Below are 14,292 nucleotides of genomic sequence, written 5' to 3'. Positions count from 1 at the left end.
GTACAAAATCTCAGACATATTCAATGGGCGACACGAAGCAGGACGCGAGGAATTGAGCCGCCAGTTGCTGATCCTGAGGCAGTTTCTGCCCCGTTAACTCCTTCAGCCGCTGCGTGGCCACGAGGAGTGGCGTGGCACGCTCCGGCAGGATCCTGTTGGCCACCCTGGACCAGTGGACGCGCGTCATCTCCACGCGCGGCATCAATTGCTCCTGCATCGCCACCAGATCCGCGCCGCCGGTGCACATCAGCAAGTGCGCCAGCGTGAGACAGAGCTGGTCCATCAGGTTGTCCCTGTGCTTGTACTCCGTGAAGTCCACCAGATTGTCCGCCTGCTCCAGCGCCTGCGTCAGCGCCGCCCACACGCCGACGAAGTGCTGCCCGTAATCCTCGCGCCGCGGCACCGTTCCCAACGCCACCGTGGCATTGATGCGCACCTTGAAGTTGGGATTCTTCACGATGAGATCGCACAGCGTGGGAAAGACGCGCGTCTGCCAGTTGAGACGCTTCACGGCGGTGTCCGTGTAGAAGCAGGGATTCCTCATCATGTTCCCCAGCGCATAGCACGCATTCCAGCGCACCTTTGTGTACTTCACGTCGCGCGCATTCACGATCAGACACTCCACGACTGTGCGCACCAAATCCTGCCACGCTGGCTGGCTGAGGAGGTCCTCGCGGACGAGGAACAGCAGATTGCCAATGGCCCGGACGATGTTGTAGCGCACTTTGTACTGATCCTCGCACGCGCCAATTGATATCCTGAGCATCTTCATCAGCAGATCGTCGCGCAGGCGATCCAGCGGGCTGTCTGACTTGAGATGCTGGATGTCTGTGATATTGCCCAGCGCCCAGGCGGCTTTCACGCGACTCAGCTCCTCTCCCACCGGCACCAGATCCGCCACCATCTCGGCCGTGTTCTCCACAAAGACCAGATCGTCGCGGAGGGAGGGAAACTGCGCGAAGACGCTGAGGGCGCGACAGGCGGACGCCCTGACGATTGTCTCGTTGTTGCTAGTGTTGCCGTGCAGCAACGACAGCACGAGGAATTGCTTGTCCCTGGGCAAAGCCTCGTACACATGGCCGCCGATGTTGGACAAGGCATCACAGCAGATTATTTTGATGGTCACCACGCTGCCCTGTAACTGCTCCGTGACGCTCGGCAGCACGATCAGCCACAGCTCAACGGCGCTCTCCAGCTCACTAGACATCTTTCCGGAACCGTTCAGGAAGTACTGCGTCACAGAGTGTGCAATAAAGTCCAGAGCTTTCGCGGAATTTGTCACAATTGTCTGACTTGAGTCTCCCAGGCCACTTCTGATGGCTTCCGCCACGGGCTTCAAGTGCTCCAACAGCATCTCCATGTGCGCCGACATCGCGGCCAAGAGGGTGAAACATTCGCTCTGGATCTCCACAGATCCTATCCTGATGCTGCTCAGCAGAGCCTCGAGAATCCACGACATGTTGCTTTCGCTCTTCTCGTCTCTCTCGAGTGGCTTCTGCTCAGTTTCCTCCTCCTCCTCAGCTTCCTCACACTCGATCACTTCCTCCTCGCCATCGTCCGCCAGGTACACCTTGTGAATGTCCTCCGTGACCTTGCGCACGCTCAGCGTCTTCACGCCGATGCACTGCACGATCTCAGGCGTGATGTCCGTGATGGAGATGATGAAGCCCATCACGCGGAAGGCAAACAGCTTTATCGTGGCCTCCCAGTGATCCACCAGCTTCCTCACATGCCTCACGATCTCAGTCACGATGCCAGGCTTGAGGCGATGAAAAGGCGTGGCCTGCAAGGTAAGTCAACATTCAATCACACAAACCAGATTTGCAAGCTCGCTTCTCTAAACTCACCGGAATGAGCACGATGAGGCACTTGAGGATCTGCACGATCAGGGGCGACAGGGATTCCGTGTCCAGGGCCTGGAAGAGGCTCTTGTATAGCTCTAGGATCATGTTGCCCAGTGCCACGGAGAAAGGCGTGAAGGACGAGGAGGATTCGGTGCTCTCTGCCTGATAGATGTACTTCTTCGAGTCGTGCAGCAGACTCGAGATCGTTTGCAGAGCACAGATGCGACATCGGTGGCTGGGATCGCGCAGGACGCACTTGTCCAGCGAGATGTCCTTCGCCGCGAAGAGGCAGTGCCAGTAGCCAAACATCGTCCTCTGATCCACAGCCTTCGCCACATTTCCGATCAGTTGAATCGCCGCCAAGCGCACGCGAAACTTCTTCTGACGAATGTCCGGAGCGAATTTTCCACCCGCAGAATCCGACAGCTCGGATTCACTGGTCGGAAAGGCCAGAGGTTCCTCTGTAGGGTCCAACAGCGTCACACTTTCATACGAATAAGGCTTGAGGAATTGATTCTGGTCCTCATTCTTCTGCTTTTTGGCTTTTTTGCTGGCTTTCTGGCTCTTTTTCGTGCGCATAATCTTTCCACCTCTGTTCGTGGCGGGATTCTGTGGCTCCAGCAGGATCTGCTGCGACGGAGTGACTTTCTGAGGCTTCAGCCACTCCTCCTCCACATATCCCGTGACCATGAACACCCGAGCGGCGCCTAGAATCTCTCCCAAATTGTCTTTCAGCCACTTTGGATGCAAATCTGCAAGATATTTCAGGATGTTCAGGATCTTGCGCACGAAAGTGCTGTAGATTGACTCTTCCAGCGTCTCCAGATCCCATTTGTAGAGACTCGTCAGGATTATATCGCCCAGTTTTGGGATGTATTCCTCTGGAATTTTCGTCACAGCGTCAGCTTCTTCATAATCCACGAACAGAGTCTCAACGCAAGATAGAGCTCTTAGGAAGATGTCCTCTTCGCTATTCTTTTCGTACTTCACATCAGAATTGTTCCCCATCTCGGGATGCTTCAGGAGTCTCGCCAGAAGGCCTTTGTCCATCGACAAGAGCTTGTCGTAGGGAATTTCCAGGGCATTGACATTTTCCAGGAAGAGCACATTTAAGGCCTTCAGGGCATCACAGACAACAGCACAGAAGTTCCTCTCCAGGCACCTTAGCAGCCAGAAGATGTTGAGATTTGCCAGATTGGGAGGAACTCTGATCTTCTGCTTCTTCACCAGCGACACCAGCAGACAGCATGCCTTCACGACTAGAGTGTCTTCACTGGCTGAGATTTTCGGGAAGGCTCCCATCAAGGCCACAGCACACTGAAAATCATACAAAACCACGAGATTATGCATTTCCCCGGGAAAACTCGAGGAAAACTCACTTTGTGATCAGCAATTTGTTGATGTCGAAAGCAGATGGCATTCAATTCATTCAACACCAGATTCAATTCAATGATTGACACACTGTTTTGCTCGTCATAGTGATTGAGGAAGAGAAATCTCGTGCCCAAGTCGAAGAATTCACTCCTAACGCTCTCCATTGCGGAGGAAAAGCAATTTCCCAGGAAAACAATAAACCTTCCTCAGATCTAACCTCACTTTCTGCTCGATATCGAATCGATATAATCGTCGATATCAGGAATTTGAGGTACGTTGCCAACTTCAGTGCACAAAACAACGGAACATTTGAGTGGAGATACCAGAGAGCGTCGCTTCCAGAAATCGTGCTTATTTATTCCATTTATTCATTGTGAGTCCGTCAATTTTGGGTAAAAATGGACATATCCGGCCCATCTACGAGTGCGCAGTCGAGGGGCAATCAGAACATTCAGGTGTTCCTGCGAATCAGGTGAGAAAACGCGATGCTTTGCAAGTGTCTGGGAAGAGAGCTTCAACCGGCATTTCTCTGTCATTTCAGGCCACTGTCTGCCCGGGAGCGCACTCAGAAGTCTCAGGAGGTGGTGGACGCGACGTCCAGTCGGGAGGTCCATGTGCGTCAAGGACCCGAGGCCAAGAGCACGAAGAAGTTCACCTTCGATCGCGTCTTTGGCATCGATTCGGAGCAAAACACCGTCTACCGCTCCGTAGTGGCTCCGTACATCGGTGAAGTCCTCAGTGGCTACAACTGCACCGTGTTCGCGTACGGGCAGACGGGCACTGGGAAGACGTACACGATGGTGGGCGGCCAGAGCCCGGCCCTCAGGATGTCCTGGGAGGACAACAACCCGCTGGGCATCATCCCGAGGGCCGTGGTTCACCTGTTCGACGAGCTGCGGATGATGGACGTGGAATACACCATGCGCGTGTCGTATCTGGAGCTCTACAACGAGGAGCTCTGCGATCTGCTGGGCACGGAGGACAAGCTGCGCATCTATGACGACTCCACGAGGAAGGGCTGCGTGATCGTCCAGGGCCTCAAGGAGATTCCCGTGCACAGCAAGGATGACGTGTATAAGCTTCTCGCCAAGGGTGAGTTCAATGCAAATTTCTACCCAGAAATTCACTTCAAAACGATCTTCGTCTCATTTGCAGCACACAGAAGTCTTTGAAAGAAGCTGATAACGAGACTTTAACGTTTTACTGTTGATCAATTTACAGGTCAGGAGAGACGCAAAACGGCATCGACACTGATGAATGCGCAGTCTTCGCGATCGCACACGGTCTTCTCCATCGTGGTGCACATCAAGGAGAACGGTCTGGGCCGCGAGGACATGCTGAAGACGGGCAGACTGAATCTCGTGGATCTGGCGGGAAGTGAGAACGCCACGAAGGCCGGCAACGAGAAGGGAATTCGCACGCGCGAAGCGGTGAACATTAATCAGAGTCTCCTCACGCTGGGCCGCGTGATCACGGCTCTCGTGGAGCGTCAGCCGCACGTGCCGTATCGCGAGTCGAAGCTGACGCGATTACTGCAGGAGTCTCTCGGTGGGCGCACAAAAACGTCAATAATTGCGACAATCTCGCCGGGCCACAAGGATCTGGAAGAGACTCTGAACACTCTGGATTATGCTCATCGTGCCAAGAACATCCAGAACCGGCCGGAGATCAATCAGCGCCTCACGAAGAACTCCGTGCTGAAGGAGTACACGGAGGAGATTGACAGGCTGCAGAGGGAATTGGATGCGGCGCGCGAGAAGAACGGCATCTTCCTGCCGCCGGATTCGTACAATGAGATGTCGAGCAGGCTGGACAGTCAGTCCAAGGAGTTGACAGAGAAGACATTCCAGATTCAGGCCATGAAGGTGGAGATGGAGAAGAAGGATCAGCTCTTCAGTGAGATTGAGAGGAGTCTGCAGCAGAGGACGGTGGAATTGCGGGTGACGAGTGAGAGTCTGAACAGGACGAATCTCGTGCTGCGTGACACGAAGCAGACGCTCAAGCTCACGGAGCGGCGATACGAAGAGAGCACGCACTTGGTGAGTGCGCATCAGGACACTGAGAGGATGCTCTCTGGGCAGGCGAAGGATCTGCTGGAGGTGGCCAATGAGGCGTCCGCGGACACGCACGCTCTGCATGAGGCCATAAAGCGGCGGAAGGTTGTCGATGGGGACATACACAGGACGATGGAGGACTTTGCGGACACCTTTCACGGCCAGGCGAACGCCACGAAGGAGAGAGTGATGCAGTTCAAGGAGAACATCCTGGCTCAGGTGAGCGACGTGAGAGGAGAAATTGAAGGGAATTTCACTCATCACACAGCCTCAGCGTCCAACATGCGTAACATCTTGATGGCATTGGGGAATCTGCAGAAGAATTCGCTGGAGAATTTCATGGAACTCTACATGAACTTTGCGTCCACCTTCAGTAAGACTTCCAATGCAACCAGTGCAGCTTTCGAGGAACACATGAAGGGCGTGGTGTCGAAGCAGAAGAGGATTCACGAGGAGATACAGATGCAAGTGAATGAGCTCGGGTGTTATGAGAAGAGTCTTCGTGACGTACACAAAAGTATGCTTGAGAGTGAGAAGAGATTTTGCAGTGCATCACGTGAAAGTGTGCAGAAGCACACGGAGATCAACCAGGAATTCCTCGAGAAGCTGAAGAAGCATGTTGCTGTGATTCTGGTTGAGAGGAATGATGAAATAAGGATGCGTATTCAGCAGAATGATGAGAAGTTGAAGAGCATTTTGGCTGAAAATCAGGCAATTGTCCATTTGTTGGACGACAATGAAGCTTCTAAAGTTGCAATTCAGGCAGAAATTGACCAGAATCACGCTCACATTTCGGATTATCGAGCAAATGTGGTAGAAAGCGTGCAGACAATGGATGTAGAGCGGGAAAAGATCGAGCCGCAATTGGAAAGATTCTCGAAACAACATTTGGAGATACAGGAAAAGTTGCGCGAGAAGAATGACGGAAGCTTTAGCGCGGTTAGAGATGATGTAATGCAAATTTTGGAGGAAGTGCAGCTGCAGAGTGCTCGCACGAGAGTCAACTTGGATGCACAATGTGAAGAGTCTGTGAAGATATTCCAGGCTCAGGTTAAGGTGGCTTTGAACACTGTTGACGGAGAATATGAGAAGCTTATGGCTTCGCAAACTGCTGTTAATGCAATCATCAGCGACACAGCGCAATCTGCAGAGGAGATGAACACTTTCGTGAACTCAACAGTCGAGAAGTGGCAGGAAGATGTGGAGAATCTGAAGACATCTGACTTGAAAACCTACTCATCGACAGGTAAGAAGTTTTTTTTTCACTTCTAATTCAGTTGAGTGAATCTTTCTCTCGTTCTTCATCTTCCAGGCGAGACTCCGGGGCGCAAAGACTTCACTTATCCCAGGAATTTGGCCGCAACGTCACCTCATGAGAGGATTCTGAAGCGTTTCCGCACCTTTCGCGATAATGCGTCACAGTCTTCGTCGGAAATATATGGCCAGGGCAGTTTTGAGGCAGAAGCTGGACGTTCTCCTGTGGCGTCAACACCAATCCAGGCGGATGAACAGCGCTGTCTGAGGGAGTTGACCTCCAATGTTTCGCAGTTGCTGACAATTCCCCTCAAGAATGACCCGAATGGCTCGATTTCCTCGATAGTTGAGATATCAGATGATGATCAGGTGAGTTTTTCGCGAAATCAGCACTGATTTTCCGTGCTAAAACGGGAAATTTTTCATTGTAGGAAAACGTTGAACGACCCAGGACTTGATGTTTTTGCGTCTACATTGATAATATTTGTAAGTTATTCATTTTAATTACTCAATTTTCTATTATATGTAATTACAAGTGTGAGAATACGAAGGATTTTAGCGCCATTTAAATGCTGTTGACAGAAGAGGATATATATGAAATATACTGTAGAACCTTGATTTCCCCAATTCGAGCGCTCTCAATGTGTTGAGGATTTATGGCGTTTGCTTGGGACGCTTTCGCCACGGCGCGGAAGGCGGAAAGCGGATGGAAATGTGGGCCTCTCTTGAACAATTTCCCACATATTTTGATATCGCTGTCGTTGCGAAATTGGGCGCCAACGAGACGCTCTTTGATGCCAAGAATCAGGCAATGGAGGAGCTTGCCGCCACACAGACGAGACCTAACTCCACTCAATATTTTTTTGGGTGGAAACTCGCTCCAGAGAAACTGTCGCAGTGTCTTTCGCCGCTGATATTTTTCTTGTTTTTCACAATTCTCCCGAATCTTGATTTCTAAGTCACTTTTCTCCGCCCAATTTATGGACTTCTCACGCTCTTCGGCTATTTTCTTGCTCCATTCTGCCTGACTGGCGAGAGTGAGGCGGAAAAGTCAATTTGATGGAGTTGCTGAAGAGTCTCGGGCTCACTTTGTTTCGCTGTGCAAATAGAGATCGAATGGAAAAGAGGCAAAAAGGGAAAGGAGGGCATTTCGTGGAGCGCCAAAGGTAAATCTTGATTGCATTTTTAATGATAATTTTGATCCAATTGTTTACAATTTAGTTAAGTGCTTTCAGGTTTTCTGCTAAAAAGTTTGATTTTATCATATAATTTCACTGTAAAACGCATCATATTTTCTGTGTTTTGTGTTATTTTCTATGAATGTAACATTTGAAAAGCATTATTTTTAAAAAATCATTGCCAAAAAACCTAATTTCAATCTGTTTGAAAATTTTGCTTACTTTCACAACTAACTTTTCTATTCAGATGCTAAAAAAATGCGAATGAATATCCTTCAAATCTCTTGTATTTGATGTCCAAAAGTACCCCACTCTTCTCTATCTTTGGAGAAAAGCTCAAATCCATCGCAAGTCGCAAATAGCTGAAGTTGCGAAGTGGCGACGCTCAAGACATCAGCGAGGAAGATAATTTCAATAAATCACTCACATTGCTGATACAACAATCAAGAAATTTATTCATGAATTCCTCACTCCGCGCGCTCGTCAATTCCTAACGTCTCTCTTTCTCTCGTGTGTCCTTAATCGCTATGGATGTATCGCGATTGTTCGCCATCACGTCATGTGTTCGAAGTCCGTGAAGGGAGCGTCTGGCTCACCGTCGGGGATCTCCTCGAATCCGTCCGGCACGCCCACGGGGAAGGTTTCTTCGGCCCCGCCGTACTGCTCCCATCCTGGCGGCGGCTTGTCGTCGTCCGGCCCGATGATCGGGTACTCAGCCCCGCCGCCGTGCTCCTCCGAGTAGTGTCCGCCGCCTCCGCCACCGTGATCCTCGTGACTGTAGCCTCCATGGCCGCCACCGCCGTGATCCTCGTGACTGTAGTCTCCATGGCCACCGCCGCCGTAATTTCCTCCGCCGCCACCGTAATTCCCGCCACCGCCTCCCCCGTGGCCGCCGCCGTACTCGTGAGAGTAGCTCTCGTCGTCGTAGCTGTCGTGCCCGTGCCCGTGGCCGTGATGGTAATCATCGTCGTACTCGTCGTCATACTCGTCATCGTACTCATCATTGAACATGTGGAAATCCGATCTGTCGTCGCTCGTAGAATCCCACTCGGATTCATCGTAAGACTCGTCGTCGTAGTCATCCTTGTGCATCTTCCTCACGGCATTTCCCTGGGCGTCTTCCCAAGAAATGAGATGCGTTAGCAAGGCGCGCAGCTCAGGGGCAAATTGGCAACTTACCGTAATGTCTGCAGGACACCGAGGCGACCAGCACGAGGGCACAAACTAGCTTTACAGCCGAAGCCATGGCTTTGGACGCGCTCTGCAAATCGCTCTGGCTTTTTATACGCGGTGAAAAATTTGCCACAATTTCCATTGATAACGCATTATTAATTGGCCGCTAATCAGAGTGAACTTCCTCCATGAGCGCACGTATTAAGTATGTAACTAGTACTGTTGTTTTTTTGCCTAGAGAAATAAGAAAATGAATTATGTCGTCTTCGTCATCGGAATATTTATGAGCCGCCAAATATTTTGGGAAAATATTGCGAAAGGTTCTTGCCTTCTTGCGACCGATAAGGAGAAACTCGTGAAACATTGCGTTCCACATATTAATTTATTTGGAGAGAGTTTAGAATTTCAGTTTAAAGTCCATAAATTCCAATTTGCCAAATTGCCGGACAACGAAGAGAGGGATTAATTGGATGACTTTCAGTTGACCAATCTTCGGCCGAGTTCACAAGTGCATTAATTAAATTGAAAAGAAATCCTCGCATGGAGAGATTCTCGGGCAGTTTCCTCCCCACTTTCGGGGTTTGTCATAATTCACTTGATATGTGAAGACACACCACGCCAGAGTCATAATTCAAATTTATTCCACCCATTATTCGACGCCACCACGGAAAACTATCGAGCAGCGAGCGGATTTGCGGGCGGAGGAAATCATGTTGATGCATTTAGGGGTCAAAACGAAATGTACATAACTCCCCACTTACTGTAATGAAAACATTTGAGCTCTCCTGTCCTCTTCTGAATTATATATTTCCCCGCAAAAATGTGATTTGCACTGCAATTTGAATATGGAAAAAATGTTGAGCACATCTGATAGGCATTTGCTCTGCGCGCTTTAGGCGGAAATGGGATTTCGAGGGACAACTAGGAATGTGGAAGACTCTATTTTAAGATTAGATCCAAGATTAGATCCTTAAATTGTTCGTATATAAACTTCTGGGTAATAATTCCATAAGTTTAAAGTTACTTGCTTTCTTATTTACTTGTTCATTAAACTCTTGAATAAACTTCAGTCAACTCTGTTCGTGTTTCTCAGAAGTGTAGCACGAATATTTAATTAAACTAAATATGTTTTGAAAAATTCATTAATAGATTATAATTGGATTCAGCAGAACAGTGAAGAAATTAGCATTTTTTTAATAAACCGCAATAGAAATTTATATGAAATTATTGCGTTACATTTTCGCCTACTAAAGTGTAGAGTTTGAGAAATCTGCACTGATTTCGTGATATTCAGTTAACATAATTTACGATCTTCCTGGCTTAGTTACACAATTTCGCGGCCTTGGCAGAAGAAGGGCTGGAATGCGAAATCGCAGCTGCGAGAGACGCGAGATGGCTTTTGGAACGGTGTCATCAGCGGTCCAACCCTCGGGAAGTGGAATTTATAGGACGGAAAATTAAGTGAGACAGTCGGAAAGAGAGATTCTGTCCCAATAAAATTATCAAGAGGGATGAAAATGACTTTTTTAACGGCCCATTTATGTACTTCACTCCCCAGCAATACACCCTCGGCCATTGAGAGCATTAACACTTGTCTGCCACTCGCTCACGAAGAATCCGACCGCAGAATTGTCTCCAGAGTTGAAATTGAAACACTCTCATTTCCTATTTCTTGTTATTGAACTTCCAGCTTTATTGTCTTTTATTGCCAGTTATTAGTCACTGTCTGAAGTCCTATGAATTCCCGAGTAATTTTATTATCATCACTTCTTGTTAAGCGAAGCCTCGCTAATTGTCAGCCAACAAAAAGAGGCTCCTCACACGAATCTGCTCTCGGTTGTCGCGCGCGCGGGAAAATCCCTCGAAATCCCCGCATTGTCAGTCGTCATCGCGTGGGTGGAGCACTCGGGAGTGGTTGGACAATTAAAAAGACAATGAAATTCATATGGCAAGCAGTTGAGATGTGGAAATGAAGGCAAAACTGTTATTGTAGCTTTTCATTTCGTGGGGATGAATAATATTCCTCAATGGCGCGATTATTGTGCGGTTTGGCGCCAACTTTTATTATGCTGACTGACATTATATCTTCCTTCTGCACACACACTCGCAACGTTCCGGATCTCAAGCTCATCCCCGAGAAGCGCCAATTAGCACATTTTTGCTGGCATCACACGCAAGAAAAAAGAAAACTACCCATAATTGTAGCCAATGACATGTTAAGGGAACGCGAGAAATATTTAAATGGCTGTCATGATATCTGAGCATGATTTTATCACACTTCTCGCCAGCATACAGAGCAGAAAACTTCTTTTTTCCTTCCCTCCATCCGCGAAGATCCTCTGGTGTGCCCATCAGTGCGCCCACCAGCGAGCGGAGAGAGCGCCATAACCCATGGCGAACAATAAAAAGTTTTCAGACTCCACGGCGCCCGTGGACGCGCGCTGGGGTGAGACGGGATGTTTCCACGAGGGTGGATTCTCATTCACCGGAAGGAAGAAGGAGGATTTGCCCGGGAGGAAAGAATGAAAAACTACATTGCAATAATTCTGTTTTCTTTGCCCTCACCCGCAAGGATTTGCTCTTTCTCAAAGTCACACTGCCGAAGACCAATTGTGCGCGCCGGAAAAGTGGCGAAAGTTTCGCGAAATCTTAAGAACACGCTCTGATTGTCGTTTTGAGGGATTAGAAAGCCATTCTAGAGACATTCATGAATATTCAGGGATTAAATTGGAATTCATTTGAATGATTTTATATTGATTAATCTCCAGACATTTTAGTATATTCATCATTCTTATTTTTAGTAGAAGTTTCGACAAATTCAACGTGAAATGTGATAATTTGTGAGTTGAAACTCCTCGTTATTTTCATAATATTATGGATGTTATGCTAAAATAAACATTTATTCTCCTAACAAGTATGTTTATACATTTTTTAACTCTTCACGATTTTTTCACATTGAATCCTTGGTTTGAATTGAATTTGAAAAATTGTGGTTTAGAACAGAAAAGCAAAGAAAAAACATTCAAATGGGCGGAGCGTATGAGTGAGCGTGACTTCAGTAAGTTTCCTTTTGCTCAGACACCCTTTGGAATGATATGAAAATTTCATGAAACTTTCAAGCACAAGCAATAAAGTAATGAAGAGGAGAAAAGAGTAAAGAACTTGTGGCTGGAAATACTTCTTCTCTCTATGGTAATGCTTGACAGAAGAGAGTACATGTGAATCTGCTAATCTCTCCTCCATTTGTATCGTTCCGAGTAAAATTAATTGACTTGAGATTGTTATGGATAATTCGCATGATTCTTTCACTCTTTTTCAGGGGTCTTGCGATGGTAATAGAAGCGAGGGAAAGTGCTTTTATGGCTGCACGATTGAAACAAGTAGAGAGAATAAATAAATTTCCATGAAAATCATCACACATTTTAGGGTGGAAGCGGATATTTATACGAGTCAGAGATGTTATGCCATTGAGGAAATTTATTCACATTGTGAGATTCCAAGATGAGGGTGAAAAATGTTGGGATGACTCGTTGAAGCATGTCGAAATTTATGATTTATCATTGCTATATTCTTAGTTTTTTATTATTATTTCCTTTTATAGCACTCAGTATTCCCCCTTTTTCATATTGCTTAACATTTTTAATCCCTCCTCCAGTGACAAAATGCTTTTTGTATGTCCCTTTTCGGCTGAATGAACTGAATTTCTCCAGCGGAAATGACTGCTTTTTCGAAAATATTTTCAAAATAAACCCCAAACGCTTCTCAGCATTGGCATTGAAATGCAGAAAGTGCAGAATTGCTGGACAGACAGAAGTACATTTGGTGAGCTCCATAAATTCCATGCAATGAATTTCTTTATTAATTTATTCCCACCCTCGTTATCACATGATCTCTCGTCCCCACCGAATTTGTCCCAACAATAAAATTGCAAATGTAATGCTCCTGCATATCCCTATCGTCGAGCAATGTGTAATGGCTCAAATTTATATCTCTTGAGAGATGTTTTTTGTCTGGCGAGAGGGTGGAACATTACGCCCTCCACCCCCGAAAAGTGCTCGGGGAGAATGTGAAAATTGCATTCAACTTGGGAGCAATTTATGACTGACAAGTTTTTCAGCAAAGTCGCCGCCAATATCGCAAAGTGAATTAAGTACATTACCCTTCTCGTTGCGGATTTCGCAGAGTGCTAAAACGGCGCACAAGTCTCGTAATGGCAGTAAATACGTCTGTATTTGTCTAATTTCAAATTAATTCACATTTCACACCGTATTTCCTCACCCACACACTGACAATCAGACGCTCCTCAGAGCCAACAGGACGAAGTTCGTGCGAAGGGCCTCAAGAAATTAGGATTTATTGAACTGTGCTGCTGTCGCAATAAATCTCAGACTCATTCATGTGTGTCCTGATTCAATTTTTTGATATTATTTATCACTTTATCTCCTTGTTATGTAGCATTAAACGTCGTTCAGCGGATCGTTTTGGAGATTGGAAGTCGTTCACTTTAATCTCCGAAACTGAGTTGCAGTATTTCATTAAAGCGTTCAAAGAAGGGCTGAAATTAATAAGAATTTCTACTTGCTCAGCTTGTTTAATCGCAAATATGAAAAATATGAATTGGAGTAGGAATATTAAGTCATATTGAAATTTTTGTTGCTAATCTCATTCTTAACATGAAAACCTGAATTAAGATTTAATCAATATTAACTTTTAGTAATAACTCTTGGTATTCATCACTTTTCTATTACTTTAATCTAATAAAATAAATCCTTGGTTACCAACTTGCTCGAAGTAATTGCATTACTTTTCTATCCTTTGTGGCTCTAAGGAACTCCTTCTGAGGAGTTCCTAACATGACTTTGGCTTCAGTGTGAGAAAATGACTCAGAAATTCCATAACTTCTGATACTATTGGCAAACTTGGCTGAGCAAAAACAGCGACTTGGCCCTGATGGACCTTAAGTGCAGTGTCAAGGGAGATTAAAATCTTTTGTCCGTCGGAGTGTTGTTTTTGTCAGCGAACATCTCCGCAATTTCGCCCATTTGTCACCCTCGCAGAGATAAATCTTCGCCGCACTATCGAGTGAATCATCTCGATACAAGTTATTTTATAATTTTTCTGGCCCACCCACAAGCGAGGGCGCAAGCTGGGGGAGGCGCGGGCGCACGGAGGGAGGCAAATGGAAATTTGTGTAATGAATTGCTCGACGGAATTGATGATAGTGTGGTTGGAGAGCAACAACAAGAATATCTTCCCCTTTTTATGTCCTTCGGCCCATACAATATTTTTTCCTCCTCTCGCATCCCCTAAATATTATTGTAGTTGTGTAGTTCGCGAGGAGAAACGATGACAAAGCTACAAATTGGTGGAGAACTCTGGGCGATCGTGGGCGACGATAGAGGCAGTGAGTCGTGT

At 47.0% G+C, this 14,292-nt stretch overlaps 3 protein-coding genes across 3 annotated transcripts; 1 reads left to right on the top strand and 2 right to left on the bottom strand.

Annotated features, from left to right (window-relative positions):
• Positions 1-10: 10 nt before the first annotated feature.
• On the bottom strand, positions 11-3,439 carry LOC132260660 (HEAT repeat-containing protein 6). Its single transcript, XM_059758935.1, has 3 exons — positions 3,224-3,439; positions 1,848-3,161; positions 11-1,783 (listed from the first exon to the last, which is right to left on the bottom strand). The coding sequence occupies exons 1-3, from the start codon at positions 3,380-3,382 to the stop codon at positions 11-13; spliced, it is 3,246 nt and encodes a 1,081-aa protein (XP_059614918.1). The 5' UTR covers positions 3,383-3,439.
• A 177-nt stretch (positions 3,440-3,616) lies between these two features.
• On the top strand, positions 3,617-7,147 carry LOC132260661 (kinesin-like protein Klp61F). The gene is made up of 5 exons (XM_059758936.1): positions 3,617-3,690; positions 3,760-4,310; positions 4,440-6,518; positions 6,585-6,895; positions 6,958-7,147. The coding sequence occupies exons 1-5, from the start codon at positions 3,617-3,619 to the stop codon at positions 6,982-6,984; spliced, it is 3,042 nt and encodes a 1,013-aa protein (XP_059614919.1). The 3' UTR covers positions 6,985-7,147.
• Positions 7,148-8,256: 1,109 nt separating this feature from the next.
• Positions 8,257-8,950, bottom strand: LOC132259061 (heterogeneous nuclear ribonucleoprotein A3-like). The gene is made up of 2 exons (XM_059756605.1): positions 8,884-8,950; positions 8,257-8,822 (listed from the first exon to the last, which is right to left on the bottom strand). Exons 1-2 carry the CDS (start codon positions 8,948-8,950, stop codon positions 8,257-8,259), a joined length of 633 nt encoding a protein of 210 aa, XP_059612588.1.
• Positions 8,951-14,292: the final 5,342 nt, after the last annotated feature.

Source organism: Phlebotomus argentipes, unplaced genomic scaffold, assembly GCF_947086385.1.
Source record: "Phlebotomus argentipes unplaced genomic scaffold, Phlebotomus argentipes genome assembly scaffold_18, whole genome shotgun sequence".
NCBI classification, from domain to species: domain Eukaryota; kingdom Metazoa; phylum Arthropoda; class Insecta; order Diptera; family Psychodidae; genus Phlebotomus; species Phlebotomus argentipes.
The sequence above is the reverse complement of the archived record's forward strand: the minus strand, read 5'-3'. Positions and strand labels throughout refer to the sequence as shown.

What these genes read in the sequence shown, in the direction of transcription:
- LOC132259061 (XM_059756605.1), bottom strand. Translation starts at nt 8,950, where the DNA reads ATGGCTTCGGCTGTAAAGCTAGTTTGTGCCCTCGTGCTGGTCGCCTCG. An exon ending in GGTGTCCTGCAGACATTACG is followed by an intron (nt 8,823 to 8,883) that starts GTAAGTTGCCAA and finishes TTTCTTGGGAAG; the next exon opens with ACGCCCAGGGAAATGCCGTG.
- LOC132260661 (XM_059758936.1), top strand. Translation starts at nt 3,617, where the DNA reads ATGGACATATCCGGCCCATCTACGAGTGCGCAGTCGAGGGGCAATCAG. An exon ending in GTATAAGCTTCTCGCCAAGG is followed by an intron (nt 4,311 to 4,439) that starts GTGAGTTCAATG and finishes ATCAATTTACAG; the next exon opens with GTCAGGAGAGACGCAAAACG. An exon ending in GAAAACCTACTCATCGACAG is followed by an intron (nt 6,519 to 6,584) that starts GTAAGAAGTTTT and finishes TTCATCTTCCAG; the next exon opens with GCGAGACTCCGGGGCGCAAA.
- LOC132260660 (XM_059758935.1), bottom strand. Translation starts at nt 3,382, where the DNA reads ATGGAGAGCGTTAGGAGTGAATTCTTCGACTTGGGCACGAGATTTCTC. An exon ending in AACAAATTGCTGATCACAAA is followed by an intron (nt 3,162 to 3,223) that starts GTGAGTTTTCCT and finishes TATGATTTTCAG; the next exon opens with TGTGCTGTGGCCTTGATGGG. An exon ending in GCCTCATCGTGCTCATTCCG is followed by an intron (nt 1,784 to 1,847) that starts GTGAGTTTAGAG and finishes CTTACCTTGCAG; the next exon opens with GCCACGCCTTTTCATCGCCT.